Genomic DNA, 22,118 nt, shown 5'->3' with positions numbered 1-22,118 from the left:
TTCAATGAAAAAATTACATATGATGGTATTCATACAGCAGCCAAGACAGATGTAGATAAAGGACCTATGAAATCTAACAGGGATACCCATTCTTAAATATTCTCAAAGAACCAATAAGCCAATATACATTTTAAACTTTCATGAAAAGTTTGAATACATGGACCTGCAAACACGTTACTAATTTTGTACACTGATTAATATAGATATGAATGGACTCTGATTAATATAGATATAAATCACATAACACAATAAAGCCACTACAACCTTTTCTAGTGTAGTTTAGTCTGGAAGTAGGAACTAAACAACAAGGCCAGAAAGCTGTAGTTAAACAGTGATAACATTTGATTTAAATATTATATTTTTTTCTGTCTCTAATTGATTTCTTACCTGAGTAATTAAAAACTTCGTTATATGCTCTGGCAGCCTGCCCTTTTCACTTGACAAGATCATCTCCAGCATGTCTCCATGGAGTTTTTCCATAACAACAAACACTCTTTCAGGCGTCTCAAACATACACTCCAAATTTACAACACCAGGGTGATGAAGGTTCTATTAAAGATAAATAAAGCACTTGAAGAAAATGAGTTTTTTGATACTGTTTGGCAAGCTTGCTGATTATACAAAACTGTTCAAGCTTAAAGCTACAGAGAAACCCACACTTAAGATTTTTAACACCTCTACATTCCACATGTGCTGCCTTATATTTTTGAAATTCTTACGTCTCCAAAAAATACATCTCTACTTTCCATGCATAGTGAAATGATTTCTATGTGAAAAATCCAAGTTCTAGCACAGTGAATTGCTAATTAGGTTTTAATTAGAATACCATATTGAGAAATCTATAATTTCTTAGGATCATCCCCAATATTAAACATATTGTCCTAACTAAGCATACTAGGCTATTTCTATACAACTGGTAGAAATCTAATGTAGTAAAGATGAAATTTATACAAGTAGTACATTGGGCTGTGCACTGATGAAGTACCTTAGCCAAAACCTTCTATAAATGCTCCACTACTGGAGGCTGCAGTAGTTTTTGACAGAAGCTCTTATACTAAGTGAAGACCATAAAAACAGCAAAAACAAACAAACAAACAAACAAAAACAAAAAAAAAAAAACACAGAAAGAGCCTTTGCTTTGTCCAGTATACCATCCTAGCTGCTTGATTTTCAAGCACTCAATAAATATAGTTAATCCTTGAGAAACACAAATTTGAACTGCATGGGTCAACTTACATGTGGATATTTTTCAATAAGTACAGTAGGTCTTCAGTATCTGTGGGTTCTGCATCCACAACCAAATGAGGATTGAAAATACAGTGTTCATGGGATACAAAAACCTGAGGATATGGAAGACCAACTTTTCCTACAGGTGAGTTCTGCAGAATCAAATGTGGGATGTAGGTATACATGGATTTTGATATCTGGGGTGGGGGTTCTGGAACAAATCCCACACAGATACCAAAGGACTACTATATTTCCACATTCAAGTAATGACTAGTCGTAGTAAGCAGCATTGCACTTGACAAATTAATTACCACATGTGTCAAGGAAAATTATGCTTAGCATTAGATGGTATCTTGTAATAATGCTTAAATCTGAATTGTTCTTCTGGGTCATCAACAAATGCCTTTGATCATTTGACCTTTATCTTTTTTCTCTGCACAACAACAAATCTGAAAATCACAAAAATAATTATATTCCACTTATATTCCAATGAGCAAGAAGAGAAAAAAATCATCATGAACAAAACCTACCTAAACAAAAAAAGCAGGAACTAACTTAAATGTGCTAACAGCTGAAGAGAGAAAAAAATTAAATGCTTCTTTATTTTAGAAAAAAAATCTCAGTGAGTGATAAAATTGTACGTAAAATGAAATTTAAAACCTGAAATGGCTCACTGTTCAGAAATCTCACAGATGGATGCTGGGTGGTGAGCAGCAGAAGGCCTTGTGGGTGAGTCTACATTATTGTAGTTGTCCTCTCGCTACCCATTTGCAAGGAAAGCCTGGCATCAACTGGGTACAGAGCCAGGCTATGGCTAGCAGGAGCTCCAATGATGATAACTTGTTTCTTAGAGAATCCTTTTCCTACTTTGTCCATTTTGATCTCTGCCTCAGACATCTGATGGGTCTCTGAATCTGATGCATTGGGGTCAAATCACACAGCATAATGGAGTAATGGAATTGCAAGTTTATTATGAATGAGATCTGAGCAGATGCCTGCAAATCTACCCAATAGCCTTTTACCTCTAAAGGGCTAGAGTCATTGTTCTTCAAACCACTGTACTGTTAACTGGTCAAATCTGATTACTTTGGATAGACCTCACCTCCCAAGTTGCTCTCTCCTGGTCAGAGCTGAAGCATATGGAGAGAGGGTAGGGTTCACAAAGCTTATATTATCAGCTTTCTTACTTTATTTTTCCTGACTACCTGCAAATAAGACCAGATAGACAGATGGCCTTGACCACCATGGGAGCGCCAGATTCTAAGGAGGGAACTCATATGTCTATACACACTTGTTTGGTGGGCACCACAGAACATGTGATAGCACTGTTCATATCATTTCCTTTTCCTTACATGCCTTCCCCTGTTAGAGAGGCCATGATGTCTGCACAGACCAGTGGCCTCTGAATTGCCAAAGGTCTCAGCTGTACTCCTCATCAATAATCATAGCATGAGCTTTAAGGATTCCATGAGAGAGTTTGTCTAGAGTTATGATTCTCCTAGGACAAGTCCACTACAAGATGTGGGAAGTACACTTTCCTCTTTGAGTATCTTCTTCATTGATTCTTTTATTTTTCTATTTAATATAACTTTAAGCACTTTAACAGTGTTCTGGGGAGTCTGACTTCCTTAAATGGCTAAGCCTTGCAGTATGGGTGAGAAGCAGAAGCAACGAATAGGAAAGGGGCAGACCAACAAAAGTAGACAGCAAGGGTAGGTATCCTGTGTGTAGGCAGAGGAAAAACTAGTATGAAGAAGAGATAAAGGTTAAGGGAGAGTGATCTTGGGGGCCCAGGGAGGTCAGGGAGAACAGGAGTGGTGTTGGAGCTGCACAGCCTGCAGCTTCTGCTGCTCTGAGGCTCTTAAAATCAGAAAAGAGGGGAGAGTCACAATGACTGGGAAGCCTTCCTAGCTAAATTATCTGAATGATGTGAATCATTATGTGCCTCTACCTGTACTCCCCTAAGTACATGAGTTTTACTTTTTTTTTTTTTTTTGGAGATGAAGTTTCACTCTTGTTGCCCAGGCTGCAGTGCAATGGCACGATCTCAGCTCCCTGCAACCACTGCCTAAGGAGTTCAGGCAATTTTCCTGCCTCAGCCTCCCAAGTAGCTGGGATTTCAGGCATGCACTACTACGCCCAGCTAATTTTGTATTTTTAGTAGAGATGGTGTTTCTCTATGTTGGCTAGGTTGGTCTCAAACTCCTGATCTCAGGTGATCCACCCGCCTTGGCCTCCCAAAGTGCTGGGATTATAGGTGTGAGCCATCGCGCCCAGTTAGTACATGAGTTCTTAGAAGTACTTAATTTATTCCTTTTTCTTACTCCACAACATGACGTGAGGTGCCCCTGTCCAGAGGGTGGAACTTTAATACATGTTTACTTTCAGAATTGGGGTATTCGCAGAATCTTCTAGGTCAAAAATAAGGGACAGATTTAATATTAAGAGTGTTCATTATCAACTATTTTGTGCCATCTTCATTGTCAGCTCTGAAGGGATCTATAAACGTCCTCTAATAGCATCTTGATGAAAAGGATAAGGGAACATTTTGTTATTTCCCAATAAAGGTCTTTGAATGTGGTTAGATATACAGATTTTAAAAAATACACATTCAATGAAAACATCAGACTCAAGGCCAAGTATACACAAATGATAAAAAGAAGTCTTAGAAAAGTTTAAACTTGTACCTTCATTTCACTTGGCCCTTGCTCTTTTATGAGCATATTTATACTTTACAGTTTTCCCAAAGTACGTATTGAATGACAGCTAAAAAAAATCTTTCCAGTAGCAAAGTGATTTTGCTTTATCTGAATAGTTGATACAAAACAAGTATATTTTAACATTTATTTATATATGGTTGAGACAAGGCCATCATAGATACTTATTTATGAACTGTATTTTTTTTCCATTGAAAAAAATGACTAAACTTGTTTTTATATTTGATAATAACAAAAGAAAATAAAACAGAATATGTAGATCATGCTTAAACTTCTTATATTGTACAGATAAGAATATGTCATTAGCTTAGAGAATATATTTGAAGACTGGAAATAAGAAAAAAGTTCTAGCTATTATTTGTCTATTTTCATGTGTAATTATTCTATTATTCTTAATATGTTAAGTATGACTTTAAGATAAATTCAATCAAGGTGGTCCATGTGACTTTTCATAAACAGTTTTAATTTTTCATATAAATATGAAATAGGCTTTTAACTATTTCCTCCTAATCTCAAAAGTAACACAATTATTAATTATTTTAAAATGGCAAGAAGACTGAAACATCAACTATGGCATAGCGTGCAAAAAGATTTTTGTCCAACTTCTCAGGCTTTCCACAAAATGCAGATAAATTTCATGGCAGAACAAGCTACTACAGGACTCTCTGGCCATCTGTTTGTTGCATTTAAGTAATTTAATTTTCAGGAAATGAAACATTTGGCCAAGTACAGGAAAAAATAGTGTCCATTCACACATAACAGATTGATGACACATCCAAAGGGTGAATATAAGTTGTTTCAAAGCCTGGGAGGAAATATCATTTGTAGATCAAGACAAAAACTCTCTTGACCCAAGTTGCCTAGGAAATGTGTATATAATCAATGAAAAATTAGTCACTAGAAGCAAATGCTTTTATAAATGTAATATCTCAAGAAAATAAATAACTAATTCTAATTTTTTGTTATACATATTCTCATTTATATTTCTTGATTTGTGTTAAAGGATATTCTTTAATATTGATATCTAAGTACTACTATTCTTTTAAGTCTAACATTGTTGCTTTATTGTAAACCTAGAGTTTATAGTTCATTCCATATATGCAGTTTCCACCTTCTACCTTTAGGATTATTCTACTCAAAAATATGAGAAATAGGAAAGAGAAAAATTAGATTCATTCAACCTATCTTTTAAACAGGTCTTTAGGGGCAATTCAGCTTTAATACGGGGATCCTTGACTGATTTTTTCTTTTCTTTTCTTGAGACAGAGTCTCGCTCTGTCACCCAGGCTGGAGTGCAATGGCGTAGGCGTGGCTCACTGTAACCTCTGTCTCCTGGGCTCAAGCGATTCTCCTACCTCAGCCTCTCGAGTAGCAGGAATTACAGGTGCCAGCCACCATGCCTGGCTAATTTTTGTATTTTTAGTAGAGATAGGGTTTCATCATGTTGGCCAGGCTGGTCTCAAACTCCTGACCACGTGATCCGTCCACCTCGGCCTCCCAAAGTGCTGGGATTACAGGTATGAGCTGCTGTGCTTGGCCTAATTTTCTGTCAAAGAACAAACTGATTTAGTTCATGATGAGATAGATAAACTAAATATAAAAGTGATGAGCCTAGGATCTAAATTCTAAATGGCATACAAACCAGAAGGAAGAATATTCCATTACACAATACTACAGGTGGGGGCATGAGGTACAGTACTGTAGCAGTGGCCTTGTTGACTTCCATTCCTGCCAGTTTGCCAGGGTCAAGAGAAGAGCACACCTTCTTATCCATTTCCTAATTACAGTCTCTTGCAATTTATGCTTCATGTCATGGTCTTAGAAACCACAATACTTTAATGCCTTCTTAAAGGGAAATAGACTATACTTACCTGATAGAGACTAAAAAGTCATTTGGCAGAGAACAGACAATTATAAAGGTACTTGTTAAAGATAATAACCAAGTTGATCAGGTAAGCTCTCCTAAATTCCCCAATCTTATATTCAGTTGTCTTTTGGGTATATTCATTTAAATGAAAGAGGTCCAACAATGAAATCAGTGTATTTCCACTCAAACTTATTTTTCTGTTTCTTCGCTTGGTGAATGGTGAATCACCTAGGTTAGAAACCTTGAGCTCATCCTAAATGCTAACTTCTCTTTCATTTCCAACAACCCACTGGTCTCTAAAACTAAGAGTCCAGCTCCTTCATCTCTCACACTGACCCCTTGCCTTCCTCCTCACCATTATTGCCTTGGTTTGAGCCCTCATCTCTTTCCTAGGGATATGCCACAGCATTCCAACTGATCTTGCCTTAGGTCTTGTTCTCCAACCCATTCTTCAAAAGGCTGCCACTGTGATCTTCCCAAAGGTGATTCTGATGCTACCATCTTGCTTCAAGCCGACAAGTGAAACACCGCTAACTTCTGGATAAGGTGCCTACCCTTAGTAAGGCACATGAAACCCTTCAAAATCAGCTCCCTTTTCACCTTCTGCTTATTTCTCTAGCCTTCTTCTTTTCTTCACCCAAATAGCCACTTTTTATTGCCACCCTAAAGCCATTTTTATAACAAGCCACTCTCCTTTCTGTGCTTTCATACATACCACCCTTCATCCTGAACACTAACATTTTCTTACTGTGAATATTCAGCTGTCAGGTAGCTTTCATTGACTCTCCCAGTCTGTCTTGGATGTCTCTCTACTCTGAGTCTTTGGTGTAAATCCCCTTCGTAACACTTATCCTATCATATTTAGTTATTGGTGGACCTATTTGTTTTACTTACAAGACTACAAGCTCTATAAGGGCTATAATTTATCATTTGGTATTCTCAGTCAATGTAAGTCTAGTGCCTGGTACATACTAAATATTCAACACAAGTTTGTTAAATTTGACTGAAAGATGAAGAGTCACTATTTCTCCTTACTTTTCATTATGTGAATACTATTTTTTAAGATATGCATGGCTTTTAGATATGCTAGTACATGTTTGACATATTTAGAGACAGTACATTTTGCATCAAATATTATACATAGTAATAGCCTCTCCCATATGAAAAAAATATAGTGCATGACTTTTTAATTGAGTTCTCTTAAATCTGTTAGTAGGAAATTTCAGGATTCTGATGACAAATATGATCATTAGTAATGACTTTTTTCTTTTTTTTTTTTTTGAGACAGATTCTTACTCTGTTGCCCAGGCTGGAGTGCACTGGTGCAATCTCAGCTCACTGCAGCCTCCACTCCTGGATTCAAGTGATTCTCCTGCCTCAGCCTCCTGAGTAGCTGCAATTATAGGTGCTCACAACGTGCCTGGCTAATTTTTGTATTTTTGGTGGAGACAGGGTTACACCATGTTGACCAGGCTGGTCACCAACTCCTGATCTCAAATGATCTGCTGGCCTCAGCCTCCCAAAGTGCTGGGATTACAGGCATGAGCCACTGCACCTGGCCAGTAATGACTTTTATGATAAATACTAGTAATATGGATGTGACTCTCAGAGATGCCACTACTGATGAGTTGCAGTGATTTCCCTAGACCCAAGGATATGACAAAGGGAGTCTCTTCTACTTTCCAGGTACAACCCCTCAAAATCTACTAGTTTTGATCAGCGTTTTTGTAAAGATTTCAACATCTTTGGTAAGAAGAAACATGATTTTCCTATCTAGGAGACTGGTATTTATTTTATACCTAGCTCTTAATAAGGAGATACTCTAGATTCAGATCATTCTCAAAAGCCACTAGGAAACAGTTACCAGCAAGAGGTAAGCAAAGCAGCAGCACAGTCAGGATAATCCCTTCCCTCCATGCCAACCCTCCTTTACATTGTGAAAACCTTATTATGATTCCATCCTGGTCCTGAGGATGAGAATAAAGAATTGAAAATGGGCTATTCAAATGATAATGATCACCATACCTCTTTTTTCTCTTACTTAGGTCTTTCAACTCCTCTTATTTTTTTATTTAACCCAGAACAGGTGTGACTACAAGGAAAGCCTGGAAACCTGGAGCTTAATTTCAGGAGCAAGTTATCTGAAGACAGACCAGATGGCCTGAGTTTGAATTCCAGCTCTGCCTCTTCCCAACTTCTGCCTTCCGGTGAGTTATCTAAACTCTCTGAGGTGCTTCCAATTCTTTTGTAAAATGGGATGATAATAATGTGTCAACTCATAACACAGTCAGGTCTTATTATTTAATGTAACAAAATACTTGGAATTATGCCTGGCACATAGTAAGGGTTAGTTATTACCACTGGGTAAATTTTATGGCATTTAAAAATGATTTGGGTCAAATGTCCCTCTTTAGTTCGATATCTGAAAGTTACAGTCGGTCACAGAGATAAAAACCTCCTTCAACCTTTCACCCAACGGAGGCTCTATCAGATTAAGTATGAACTGCTACAGACCTACACTTTTTAGTTAGTCAATCCCCATCTTTCCCCTTACTGTGTGTGTGTTTTTTTAAGCAACAAATTTATTATTTCACAATTCTGTAGGTCAGAAGTCTGGTGAGCTCAGCTGCTTTCTCTGGTCTGGGTTTCATAGACAGAAATCAAGTTGTTGGCAAGCTGCTCTCTTATCTGGAGGCTCTGAGGGAGAACCACTTCCAAGCTCATTCAGGTTGTTGACAGAATCCAGTTATTTGGGCTGCAGGGGTGAGGTCCCTATTTCCTTGCTGGCTGTGGGCTAAGTGTCTCTCTCAGCTCCCTGAAGCTGCCTGAATTCCTCATGATGTTGCTCCCCACATCTAACCAGCTGCTGTGTGTTGAGTCCTTCTCACACTTCAAATCTTCGTGACTACTTCCGCTGCATCTCTTCAGCCTCCAGCTGGAGAAGGTGCTCTGCTTTCAGGGGCTCATGTGACTAGATTGAGCACACCTGAATAATCCAAACGACTCTTCCTATTTTAAGGTCTGAAACCTTAATTATACCTGTAGAGTTCCTTTTGCCACCTAAGGTAACATATTTATTGGTGCCAGAGATTAGAGTGCAGACAACTTTGGCAGGGAGGGGGTGTGCTGGGGGTCTTCCACCAACCACACCATACAAAGCCTCCACTATTTGGTCTGCCTAACACATTTCTCAATTCTAGAGCAGAAATATGAAGTCTTTGTCCTTTGGAACTGAGGGAAAGTGTTCACGAACAACTGTAATAAAATATATTTATTAGTTATATTATTTATTTATAAATGAACATATTCAAATATACTCAGAAGCAAAGTGAACACTATAAAGACATCCATGTATCTGTCAATCTGTATGCATCCATTTTGCCAATCTGGATCCATCTACTTTTTCATACCTTGCTTTTTTTCTTTTGATGTATCTTCAGATGGAAGACAGTATCTATTTATGAAGACATATAAGGCTTCAATATTTATTGGAAATTGTAATCATTTCAAATAATACAAATTAAAGAACAAAAAGATGACAATATAACAAAACAAAAAGAATACTCATGCTTTATCCTCATTTAGTGAATGAAAAAAACCTTTCAGGTATTAAAATCTTGTGCAATTTACTTAATTACCATTATAGTTATAAAAATATTTTATTCTTATGCTGATATATACGGGAAAGATGAATGAAATTGAATGGGAAAGGCAGGCTGCTTTTTCTCAGAGAATTATAAAAAATGAAGCCCAAATTACACATTTTTCTCAAGGATGCTTACTCTCTCCCTTTTGTCTTGTTGCCAACCCTTGGGTATTTTCAGGATACTCTATAACTTACTTGTGAAGATGTTTTACTATAATAACATAATTATTTCCCTTCATGAGGTACCTTGCTGTGTTTTCAGACCTCAGTGATGACAGTGGTGCTTCAACTTGAGGGCAATAAGGGAAAGGCTGTGCATTGTATCACATGAAAGTTCTCCTCATCTTAAGTGAGAACAGAGATCATTTAGTTATTGCCCATGAACACATCCCCATTTCATCTTCAGTTGGCAAAAAGTTTACAATTAAAACAGGCTCATTCTTCAGTAATTATCTTTTGGCGGGTAGCATGCTTTGAGAAATTTCATCTACAATATTTTAGAAATTCATACTGATATTAACTTAGAACACTATAATGTTAATATGTACCTATGTACTGTCAGAGTAATAAATGCACACATCATGACTTTAACAAGACCAAACAGAACAATCTATCTTCTTATGAACAGGTATCACTGGTTGACTGTTGTATCAATGAGGTCGTAATCAAATTTAACTCACTGGATTCTGAGAGTTCAGAAATTCTCAGATCATTCCTATTAAGAACTGTTTTCTCATACCATCCATTGGAACTAGAGTATAATTATACTTTTGTTGTGCCTCTAACTTGCAGAGATTTATCTTGGTTTAATATAGTTCAGAATTTTCTAGAAGAAAAAGTAAGTTGAAGTATCTCTATTAACTGCTAATGACAACCGATATATTGTGCCCTCATATCAAGAAAAGGAGTCAACTTTGAGGTGGCTAGCTTATCATGCACAATGTATGATTACAATTTTTTCACCCTAAATTAGTTGTAAGTCCTGTGCATTCTATCAAGTAAAACTGGCCCCAAGGGTTGGGTAGAGGGAGGAATAATTCAATGTTTGTATAGCAAAAAAAATCACTTGAGGACTAATATCTATTTGTGTGTGGGTATGTGTGTGTGTGTGTGTATTTATTGCATAAACATGTATAAAATATATATACATATTTTTATTTTTTGAGACAGAGTCTCAGTCTGTCAGCCAGGCTGAAGTGCAGTGGCACAATCTCCATTCACTGCAACCTCCGCTTCCCAGGCTCAAGCAATTCTCCTACCTCAGCCTCCCAAGTAGCTGGGACTACAGGTAAGCGCCACCGAACCTAGCTAATTATTTTGTAGTTTTAATAGAGACAGGGCTTCACCATGTTGCCCAGGTTGGTCTCGATCTCCTGGCCTCAAGTGACCCACCCACCTCAGCCTCCCAAAGTGCTGAGATTACAGGCATAAGCCACCATGCCTGGCCAACCTCCATGTATATTCATAAACCTATCCACATACCTCACAGTCATTCTTCATTTCATACATTCTAGAAATGATTCAATCTAGATTTAGATCCAGGATTGCTGCAGACACATGATAAATATAATGAGTCCTCTCTTTTCCCTATAAAAGGACAAGTAGCTAAATGTAGAGGGGTGAGAGGAGTTTGCAGAAAGCAACACTTATAAATACTCTCATCATCTTTCATTTTTTTTTCTAGCCTTTTTTGACTTTTCCACATAGAAATAGTATAAAAATATTTGACATTTTTTACCTATCGCCAGGCATCCTTCAGAAAAGATGAATGGAAAATTTTAAAAAACAAAACCTATCAAGAAAATGAGAAAAAAAAAAGCCACAGACTGGGAGAAAATATTTGCAAAAGACAAGTGTGATTTGGAAATATTATCTAAAGTATACAAAGAACTATGAAAACACAACAAGAAAACAAACAGCCAGATTAAAAAATGGGCCAAAAACCTTAACAGACCCCTCACCAAAGAAGACAAGCAGATGGAAAATATGTATATGAAAAGTTGCTCAATATCCCATGTCAGGAAAATGTGAATTAAAATACCAGTAAGATACCATTACACACCTATTAGAATTGCCAAAATCTGGAATTCCAACAAGGCCAAATGCTGGCAAGGATGCAGAATAACAAAGAACTTTATTTCATTGCTGGTGGGAATATAAAATGGCACAGCAACTTTGGGAGACAATTTAGTAGTTTCCTACAAAACCAAACGTATACTTAATATACTATCATACTTCTCAGTATTTTCCCAAATAAATTTAAAATTTATGTTCACACAGATACCTGCAGAGATACTTAGAGCAGCTTAATTTATAATTGCCAAAACTTGGAAGCATCCAAGATGTCCTTCAGTAGGTGAATGGACAAACTGTGGTATGTCCAGGCAAAGGAATATTAGTCCCCCAAAAAACTGAGCTTTCCAGCCATGAAAAAAAAACATGAGGAAAACTTAAATGTATGTTACTAAGTGAAAGAAAGCAACCTGAAAAGGCTACATACTAGGTGGTTCCAGCTATGTGACATTCTGGAAAATACAACAAGAGAAAACTATGCTGACAATAAAAAGATCAATGGCTGCTAGGGGTTGGGCTAGATAATGGTTGAATATGTGAAGCACAGAGGATTTTTTAGGCAATGAAAATACTCTGTATGATATTATAATGGTGGATATATGTAATCATACATTTGTCCAAACTCATGGAATGTTCAACATCAAGAGTAAAACCATGATGTAAACTATGGACTTTAGGTAATTATGATGTGTTAAGGTAGGTTCATCCACTGGAACAAATGTACCACCATGGTGGGAGATATTCATGGGGGGGAAGGCTACACACGTGTAGGGGCAAGGTGTATATGGGAAATCACTGTATCTTCCTCTTAATTTTGCTGTGACACTAAAATTGCTCTAAAAAATAAAGTCTTTTAAAAATATCTCTTTAGATAAAAAAATCTCTTTAAACAAAACAAAATCTCTAAATAAAAATATCTCTTTAAATAAAACAAAACCAACACAATCTAGATGCCCTAAGCCCATCATCTGGGCATTAACGCTTATATATGTTTGAATTTGATAATGTAATTTTAGGGGGTGGGGGAAGTGAGAACTTGAGAAAGACTCACATAGTAAAGATCTTGTATGCATGCATCCTAGTGCCCACCTTCTAACTCCCTACCAAGGTCAAAAGAGTGTAATGTTGGAGAACCAGAAAAAAAACGCCACAAAAAAAGAAAATTAATGACTAACCAATACCTTTTTTAAAAAAATTGGCATTAATTAAACATTGCATTCTTCAAATATGACCCCCTTCCCTTCATACCATTATTGGGAGTTTTGTTCAGGAGAAAAATAAGATTAAAAGTGTGAATTATTGGGCCAGGCACTGTGGCTCATGCCTGTAATCCCAGCACTTTGGGAGGCCAAGGCACGTGGATCACCTGAGGTCAAGAGTTCAAGACCAGCCTTGTCAACACGGTGAAACCCCGTCTCTACTAAATATACAAAAATTAGCTGGGCATGGTGGCAGGCACCTGTAATTGCAGCTACTTGGGAGGCTAAGGCAGGAGAATCGCTTGAACCCGGAAGGCAGAGGTTGAAGTGAGCCGAGACTGCACCATTGCGCTCCAGCCTAGGCAACGAGAGCAAAATTTCGTCTCAAAAAAAAAAAAAAAAAAAAGCGTGAATTATTACAAATTGAAAAATGGAGCAAATATCTGGATTTTTCTTCTATTTGGCATCAAATCTCTGGAAATGAAGACACATCTGGAAAACTTTATTTACCGTTAATCTACCTGGCTGGAAACAGTAACATTGGATTTTAAGTGTAATTTTTAAATAAATCCTATTACTATAGTACAGCTTCTATATTTAGATGTCAGCACACCAAAAAGCATAATATTCCATGATGATGTTAACTAATGTGTGCAGACACATAATTCTTTGGATGTATTATATACCAGATAATGGGAACTGAAGTGAGCATGTAGGGTCTACTGGACAAGGTTAGATGACAGAATATTATGGGCAAAAAGTCAAGTGGTAATATCTTACATCTGTATAACGTTCTGTGGCAAAATGAGTTTAACTGACATATTCTCAAAATTAAACAAGTTTTCAATTATGAGATTTCTCAGAATTGTTAATAAGTAAAAGGCTGCTTTTACTTCTAAGACATGAATGAGCTGGATACAGTACATAGACAACGTTTTCCAAATTTTCTTGATGAGAAAATGTATTATCACCTCTTCTATGAAGGAGCTCAAAAGACTAGTATTCTTTGAAAAATATGTTGGGAAATAATGATTTTTAAAATGCTTTCTATAGTATTTAATTTAGTCCCCAAGACACTCCTATGAAGGAAACAGAACAAATCAGCATGATTTCTAATGCATAGTTAAGAAAACTAAAGTTGAAAGAGATTTACTAAAAAATGGAAAATTTTTACTTGAAACCTGGACTTTTGACACTAACTTTTCACTATGACTTAACTTCTAACAGAGGAATATTTGGAAAATTTTCTAAATTAATTTTCCTTTTCTTTTAACAGTTGTTTTATTTTTTTCCTCTATTTTAGACATATATACATAATCTATACACTTTATTTTTGGAACATGCAAAAGACAATAAGACTTCCTTAGAGCGCTAAAATATATCTTGCCTATAGAAACAGTTTCCTAAAAATTCTTCATGTAATAAAATGCAAGGAAATAAATGTTTGAAGAAATATATTTGATAAAACAGAAATATAAACCAACATCTCAATGTATACTGTAGGAGAAAGTACTCACATTTTGCACATTTTTCTCTAGAGAAATAATTGATTTCTTCATGATTTAAAAAGAAGTATCCAGTTTCCAAAAAATGTCATTTTCCCACCCACACTTAGCAATATTATTCTCTGCTTTTCTACCATAATTATCTCTTCTCTACTTACTCCTGATCGTCCAGAAGATATATATTTAATCTTGCTCCATCATGACAAGTTACCTTGTTTTTTAGACACAAAAGAATGATGGTAAGAAATGCTTTATTCTTTTACTGGCACACCCTGCAAAGCTGTATTCCTTGGTTCCTTTAGTTGTGGCTGCATATTTCATTCAACAAGTATTTACTGAGTGCCTTCCAGGGGCCAGACATTATGCTAAGGCATGTTCAGCCCCACCCCACTTAAAAAATTTTCTTGCCTTTAAACGTTCTTCTCTGTAATATGTAATCCACAAACGCTGATCTGATCATAATTTCTTTTTGAAAACTTCTCAATAATTTATCATTGCCCAGACATAATAAAATCCAGCTGACTTGGTAACATATCAAAGGTTCTCCACGAACTCAAACTAAGCCCATTTCCTGGTCTTATTGCAGGCTCTGTCCCACTAAAGTAGTCTCCAAACTAAGGAAGGCATATTTTTGCAGAGCAAAAAGATGTTTTAAGAGATATGTGAGCACAGAGATGGTTTTATGAAAATCTATTTTGTTTACATTTGTATTCCTACGATGTGGAACATGCTGGGCATTCAACAATTATAGTTTGAATGAACACATGTGTGAATGAATCCTAACAGTCCACACATACTCTTCTAATGCAGATTTGTCTAAGAATATCCTGCGGTCTGAAAATTTTCCATCCCCAAGTTTGCTTTCATGATGATTTTTCTCCCACTTTCTAAAAGGAAGGGATGGATGCCATATATTCCAAATATCACTAGGGCGCTTTGCCATGGGAGAAAAATACTTTCTTCCATGGGGAGAACAATAATGGGAAAATTTGATATACTGTGTTGGTATGAAGTGAATGACCCTAATGAATTGGAAATCAATTCTTTTGCAACTTAGTTTCTAATTCATGCTCTCAACAATAAAGAAGGATTTAATGGATTTATAAACAGAGGGAGGATTAAAATAAACCTCTGAAGAGAAATATAAATGACTGAGGTTTTTTTTTTTTTTTGCTTACAACTCAGCTTCTACCTTTTTAAAAAAGGAGTAAAATTATTTCTGAACCCTGTCTCATTTGAGCAATAAGTAATATTCACTCACCAATTTATAAACTAAATTTAAAAATCAATTTCATTAATTAATGTATTTCCAGTAGCGTTTCAATTTTTATGTTATACAAGCATAAAGATTTACAGAATATTTATCTTATTGAATAATATCTAGTTATATAAGTAATAACTAACAATAGTTATAACAATAAATTAATCCAGAGAATATTTTAAACATTTAAAACATTGCTGTCAAGAAATTTAAAAATATGCACTTTTTTTTTTTGAGACAGAGTCCCGCTCTGTGGCCCAGGCTGGAGTGCAATGGCGTGCTCGGCTCACCGCAGCCTCTGCCTCCAAGCTTCTCGTGTGTCAGCCTCCTGAGTAGCTGGGACTACATACATGCGCCACCATGCCCAGCTAATTTTGTTTTGTGTGTTTTTAGTAGAGGCAGGTTTTAGCCATGTTGCCCAGGCTGGTCTGGAACTCCTGAGCTCAGGCAATTCATCCGTCTCACTTTGCCAAAGCCCTAGGATTACAGGCCTGAGCCACTGCACCTGGCTGATATACACATATTTTTATTGCAAAGAGTTAGGAAAGTAGAGCAAGAAAAGACTCTATAAAATCACAATTCAGTAGGGAAAATGGAGTAGGTTCAAGGAAAAAAAGGCATGTTGCAAAATGTACTGTTGTTAAAGAAAAGCCTATTCATGTTTTTAAAAAAATAGCTGATAAAGGGTATCAAATGTCTGTAATATTTAAATTCTAATGGATACATTTAAAGGCATGATATGACAGCTTTATTATCAACTACCAATATTTTTCATACACTAGAAAATTAAACAATTTTTGACAAAATAGTTCTAAATATAAACTTAAAAATACACAAGGAAGTAAAAAATTTTCAGAATTCTTTTTGAGAGCACATGAAGAAAAATGTTGAGGATCACTCTTCTAAAGTAATCTAAAGATTTCTGCTCATTTTTCAAAAACTATTTATGTTGTTGCGGTGGTTGATCGACCCTTTCCAACTGTTTCTCTAGCTATGAAAAGCTTACGAATCTTTCCAGGTTTCACCAATGCCGTGCTTCTCTTCGAAGCTCTCCCTGATTCCAACGCCCTGGAAATGTGGTAATGCATGACTTCTTCCACTGGCCTTCACAGGCATTCTGACTTCTAACTCCTTGTATCTGATAGCCCAAATAGATGATAAACATTGTAAAGTGTTTTATTTATGTTCATACGGCCAAAGGCCCAGCAAATCACTTTGTAAAAAGGAATGAAGTGCTTCATAAATACTGCCAAATGACTTAATATTTTCATTAACTGAAGGAAGAGTTCTTGCCTAAGAAATTGAAAGAATGATAGCAAAATACACAAAGCGAGAGAGTATCTTGTGGGGAAAAGCATTAAGGTTACGTGTTTGGCTTTCGGCTGACTAGTTTGGGATGGGGGCAGCACAGCAAAAGGAGATGTCCTAAGGATAGAAGTGTGAGACTGAGGTGCCTGTGGATGACTGGACTTCAGCAGCTATATTAAGGAATGGCCTAAGAGATGACAGGTGACTCTCTCAAAATGGATGGCCACACTCTGGGAATGAGCTTCAAATGTGTGTAAATCATTTAGAAATGGAGGGAGAAGTATAGGAAGATAGAGAGCTAGCAAGGAAGGAAAGATTGGATCTGGTAAGAACAGGGATGAAATGAGGAGAGAGATTTAAAAAGGAACAAGTGAGCCTTAGAAATCAAGGGTGTGGCAAAAAAAAGGCATGTATTGCCATGTATTTTCTTTAAGAAAGGTGTAGAAATCAAAGACAAGAGGGGAATTTATAAACAAGAAAGGCAAAGAGGAGTAGAGCACAAATTTGAAGTGTGAGGGAGACTGGACTAAAGCTATGAGAGGCAGCCTAGACAAATCAAGACCACATTTTGTTGTATCATTTTTGTATTTTTTTCCAAGAGGCAGGGTCCCACTCTGTTGCCCAGGCTGGAGTACAGTGGTATGATAATAGATCACTGCTACATCCTTTTTATTTTTATCTTGACATGAATAAACAGAAAATTCAAAAATAATACAAATGGAATGATGGGAATTATGAAATAAGTTTATTATCTACATTATTATTATTTTAGAGGAGTCTCACTCTGTCATCCAGGCTGGAGTGCAATGGCACAGTCTTGGCTCACTGTGACCTCTGCCTCCCTGAGGGTTCAAGTGATTCTCCTGTCTCAGCCTCCCGAGTAGCTGGGACTACAGGTGTGCACCACCACACCCAGCTAATTTTTGCATTTTTAGTAGAGATGGAGTTTCACCGTGTTGGCCAGGCTGTCCTTGAACTCCTGACCTCAAGTGCTCCACCTGCCTCCTCCAAACAAAGTGCTAGGATTACAGGAGGGAGCCAATGTGCCTGGCCAATAGCTACATTAATTAACAACATTCTGAAACATATTAATAACGAAGTATTTACAGATAATAAAAATAGAGCTATTCCAAATGGTATGAGATATAAATGATATGCCATAAGACTTAGACTTGCTTTATCTTCAATTATTGAAAAGTATCTAAAGAGCTTAGTTTTCTAATGATTAAATCAGAAAGCCTTTGCCTAAGTTATATACAGAAAATGAAATGGGGGAAAAAAAAGGGAGAGCTCTACCTTTTCTCACATTCCCTATTTACACAACTTTGAAGTCTTCTATAAACTCAGGTGCTTTTTCACAAAAACAGAAACAAATTGAAATTTGATCTGAAGACCTGGCATTGCTGAATGAGAAGGATTTTGTCCCATCAGCATTTCCACCCACATGGTGTCCTCTGGAGAATGAGAAGGAGGAAGGGGGAGGGCAAAACTTGTTACGCTCTACTATGGCACCAGCTTCCATAAGCTAGAGGACCACAGCTTAGAAGATGCCAGGTGCTTATGTATATTACTCTTACATGCAGAGGAATAGAGTTTTATTCCTCAAGAAATAAAAGAAAAAGAAAATCTTCCTCTTCATTCAATTGACTTCAATCATGGTACTTTTTTTGAACATATGAGAGTTAGCGAGTTGGAATGCCAACCCCCGCTCCCATCCTCATTACTATTTTGTCTCTTCAGGTTCAAGAATTGTGAGCTCTTCTTTTAATAATAAATATAAAATGACACAATGAGGGTTTCTGCAGAGCAAACACACATAATCCTTTTTAACTAACTAACCAGTCTTTTGCTACTTGGTTGGATACTATGGATGTCACCTTATATGATAAGATGGTGTTTCTGTACAACTTTAATTAGTTAATGCAACAAAAATTTATTAAGCAGCTAATATATGTCAGGAATGATTTCTGGAGGTAGAGATACATTAGTAAACAAATCAGTGATAACTGTCCTCCTGAAGTGTGTATTCTAGTGGTAGGGCCAGGGTTGGGAGTAGTGAGAAGAACTTGCAACAAATATAATAAATACAATTATATAGCAGGATAGAAAGTTATAAGTGCTATAGAGAAGAAAACAGATTAGGGTGAGAGAAGTATGGAGAGGGGGGTTTGGACTGCAATTTTAAATAGGGAGTTAGAGTAGTGCTCATGTATCTGTAGAGTGATAATCGAGCAAGGATTCAAAGCAGGCGAGCTTGAACATCACCATCTTTTTATACTGAATTACTATCATTCTGACAATGGTTAAAGGAGCTCAAAATGGTTTCCTTCTTTCTTTTCTTTTCTTTTGGTTTGTCTATTTTCATTTGGGGGACATGATTAATTTTCTATTCTTGATGAACATATTTTAAAATAATTGGCAGTTTTATAAGAAAGTATGAACTACTGAACCTAGTATCTGTATATAATTAAACCAAGTCTAGAAATGACCCATTGTACAGGTTATGTGATTGGAAATTCAGTACATAAATACTGACTTTAGTATAACTGAATATTCAACTGAGCATAACTGAATATAGCTGAGTGATATAATTTAAAGACCCATGACAGCAAAAACCAGTGTGCCTTTGTCCATGCTGTATCTACTGGACCTACAACACTGCTTGGCTCATGATATGTACTCAATAAACACTAGTTTGATGAAAGAAGCAAAGAATGGTTAGGGGTAGTGGGGTTGAGTATAAGTAATGGAGACTTTTGAGATTTCAGGCTATCAGTGATGTTTGACTTTTTCATGTGCTCCAGGAGCAGAACTGGACTTTCAACCTAACCAAACTCTTTAGAAAACCTTATTATAATGAAGCTTTTCCAAATGTATATGTACTGCATCTGAGTTGTTGTCTGCATTTAATATTTTAAAACCATGGTCCCCAACCTTTTTAGCAACAGGAATTGGTTTAGTGGAAGACAATTTTTCCAGGAGAGCATGGGGGGTGGGCATTAAATTCTCATAAGGAGTGCACAACCAGATCTCTGTCTTGCACAGTTCACAATAGGGTTCACACTCCTATGAGAATTTAAAGCCGCTGCTGATCTGACAGGAGGCGGAACTCAGGCAGTCATGCTGTCTTGCCCACTGCACATCTCCTGCTGTGCAGCCTAGTTCCTAACAGGCCACATACAGGTACAGGTCCACGGCCCAGGGACTGGGGACCTCTTTTAAAAGAGGAATTGGAAGGTAGTTTACACTCAGCTGTATTTTCTTTTTCGTTTTTGAAACAGAGTCTCATTCTGTTACCCAGCCTAGAGTGCAATGGCACAATCATGGCTCACTGCAATTCCCACCTTGCAGGTTCAAGTGACTCTCCTGCCTCAGCTTCCCAAGTAGCTGGGATTACAGGTGCCTGGCATCACACCTGGCTAATTTTTGTATGTTTAGTAGAGACGGGGTTTTACCATGTTGGCCAGGCTGGTCTCAAACTCTTGACCTCAGGTGATCTGCCCACCTCAGCCTCCCAAAATGCTGAGGTTACAGGCATGAGCCACCATGCCCACCTGTATTTTATTTCTCTGCCTCTCGAGTCAGTAGCTGATATTGTGTTGACAGACTTGGGGAAAGCCAATTAAAATGCCTAGACACAGAAACTTAGAACTCCAACATCTAGTCAGTTTTCTGCAATTGCAGTAAAATATAGAAAGATGTAACCATGTTAATCATGTAGATATCTTCTCCTGTCTTGTAAAGAAGAATAAACATCTCCTGTACACCTGCTAACTCTGGAGATTCCTTCCCTGCAAAAGTATCTTCCTTCAGGAGACCACAGTGAGGTGGAGATTGGAAGTGCAAGGGCCAGGTTAGGGAAGATGTCAGTTACTAGAGTTTCAGATGTCATCTGCAGTTCAGTATTGCCCATTGTTTGTAACTCATTAGCAAACACTAAGCCATTAATCCATTAATTGATATGTTCACATCTAAGTTTCTTTTCTTCCCCATGTAAGCAGAGAACATAGCAAGTCCTCTGTATCACATTAGTTGTCTAAAGGCACAGAAACAACATCTTTAGAAATTCTGAGTCCCAGAAAAGTCTATGTTATTTTTCTATGTACAGCAGCTGTATACATGAGCTCCTTTAGGGTAGAAATCATATCTTTGCAACTTTTAATCTTATGGAACTCAATAAATGGCAGTTAAATGAAACTATAAATGAAGAAATGCAATGTTTTGTTTTGCTAAAAAAACTGTCCATTAAAATTGGGAATTAGAAATTATGACATGCTTGCATGACAGTAAAAAATCATGGCAGTTGTTTGTAACTCATTAGCAAACACTAAGTCATTATGTAATCCATTAATTGGTATGTTCACATCTATGATTCTTTTCTTCCCCATGTAAGCCGAAAACATAGTGAGTCCATATCAAATGCCACTGATAAATAGGAATTTATCAATAATCACAATTGAGTACACTCGATAGCGATGATGACTGCATTTAGCAAACAACTGCTCTATTTCCCTTTGGTCTGCAAAAATATTTTTAATGGTTACAAAAATTATGTCTTTATCACATAATACATTTTATTATCAGATTCTGGATTGAAAAAGGAACCGATATTCATGAGAGAAGTGACATGCTCGATGTCAAATGAAAGGCTTAAAGTGAGACACAAAGAGGACATTAATAAAATCAAGGTGATCTGCTTCTCAGACGTATCTTACTCCCGTAACTGATATGCTGACAGTTACAAACCCAATTCATATAATTATCACAGCATAAAGAAGACATGTTTATAAAGGCAAGGTCATTTGTAATGTAAAATAAAGTGGTCTCAGCATGTCCACTATGAGCAAATACTGAAACATTACCCATTTAATGAATATTAATTATATATTAAAACCTAGAATTAAATACATAAAAAAGAACAACTGCTGTCTAGACTCAGAAGAGATACTATTCAGGCAGTAGTTCTGATATTTGATCTACCATTTCAATTATTTTAAAGTGTTCCAAATATTTATACCACAGGTTTTTAGAGAAAATTTCTTTGTTTTGCAGAAGTAAAGGATGAGGGATTTTTATACCCTCCCCCCAAAATGAGAATCAAAGAACCTGTAGAATTGTAACCTCATTACAAAGCTGGCTCTCTTGTTTTGTTGGAAATCTTAATTTGTCAAAGATTTTAATAGCTACATCTCTTCCTGTTTTACGATGTTTTCCTTTAAAATGAAAAAGGGAAACGTAAGTATGTTATTAAATATCATCTATATTAAAGAACACTAAAATTTGCAAGGACATTTAAAGAAATGATAAACATATTT

At 36.7% G+C, this 22,118-nt stretch overlaps 1 protein-coding gene across 3 annotated transcripts in view; it reads right to left on the bottom strand.

The window, feature by feature from the left end:
• Nucleotides 1-22,118, bottom strand: part of PRKD1 (protein kinase D1) — a 347,836-nt gene that overhangs the window by 22,390 nt on the left and 303,328 nt on the right. For all 3 annotated transcript variants that reach the window (XM_032242645.1, XM_032242647.1, XM_032242646.1), the window contains 2 exons: nt 21,910-22,016; nt 388-549 (listed from right to left, as the gene is read on the bottom strand). In XM_032242645.1, coding sequence (XP_032098536.1) covers nt 388-549; nt 21,910-22,016 — 269 coding nt within the window. The remainder of the gene's footprint in view (nt 1-387; nt 550-21,909; nt 22,017-22,118) is intronic.

This window comes from Sapajus apella, unplaced genomic scaffold, assembly GCF_009761245.1.
Source record: "Sapajus apella isolate SASKATOON/1434 unplaced genomic scaffold, GSC_monkey_1.0 scaffold50, whole genome shotgun sequence".
Lineage (NCBI taxonomy): Eukaryota > Metazoa > Chordata > Mammalia > Primates > Cebidae > Sapajus > Sapajus apella.
Note: the sequence above shows the minus strand (reverse complement) of the source record. Positions and strands in the feature narration are given on the sequence as shown.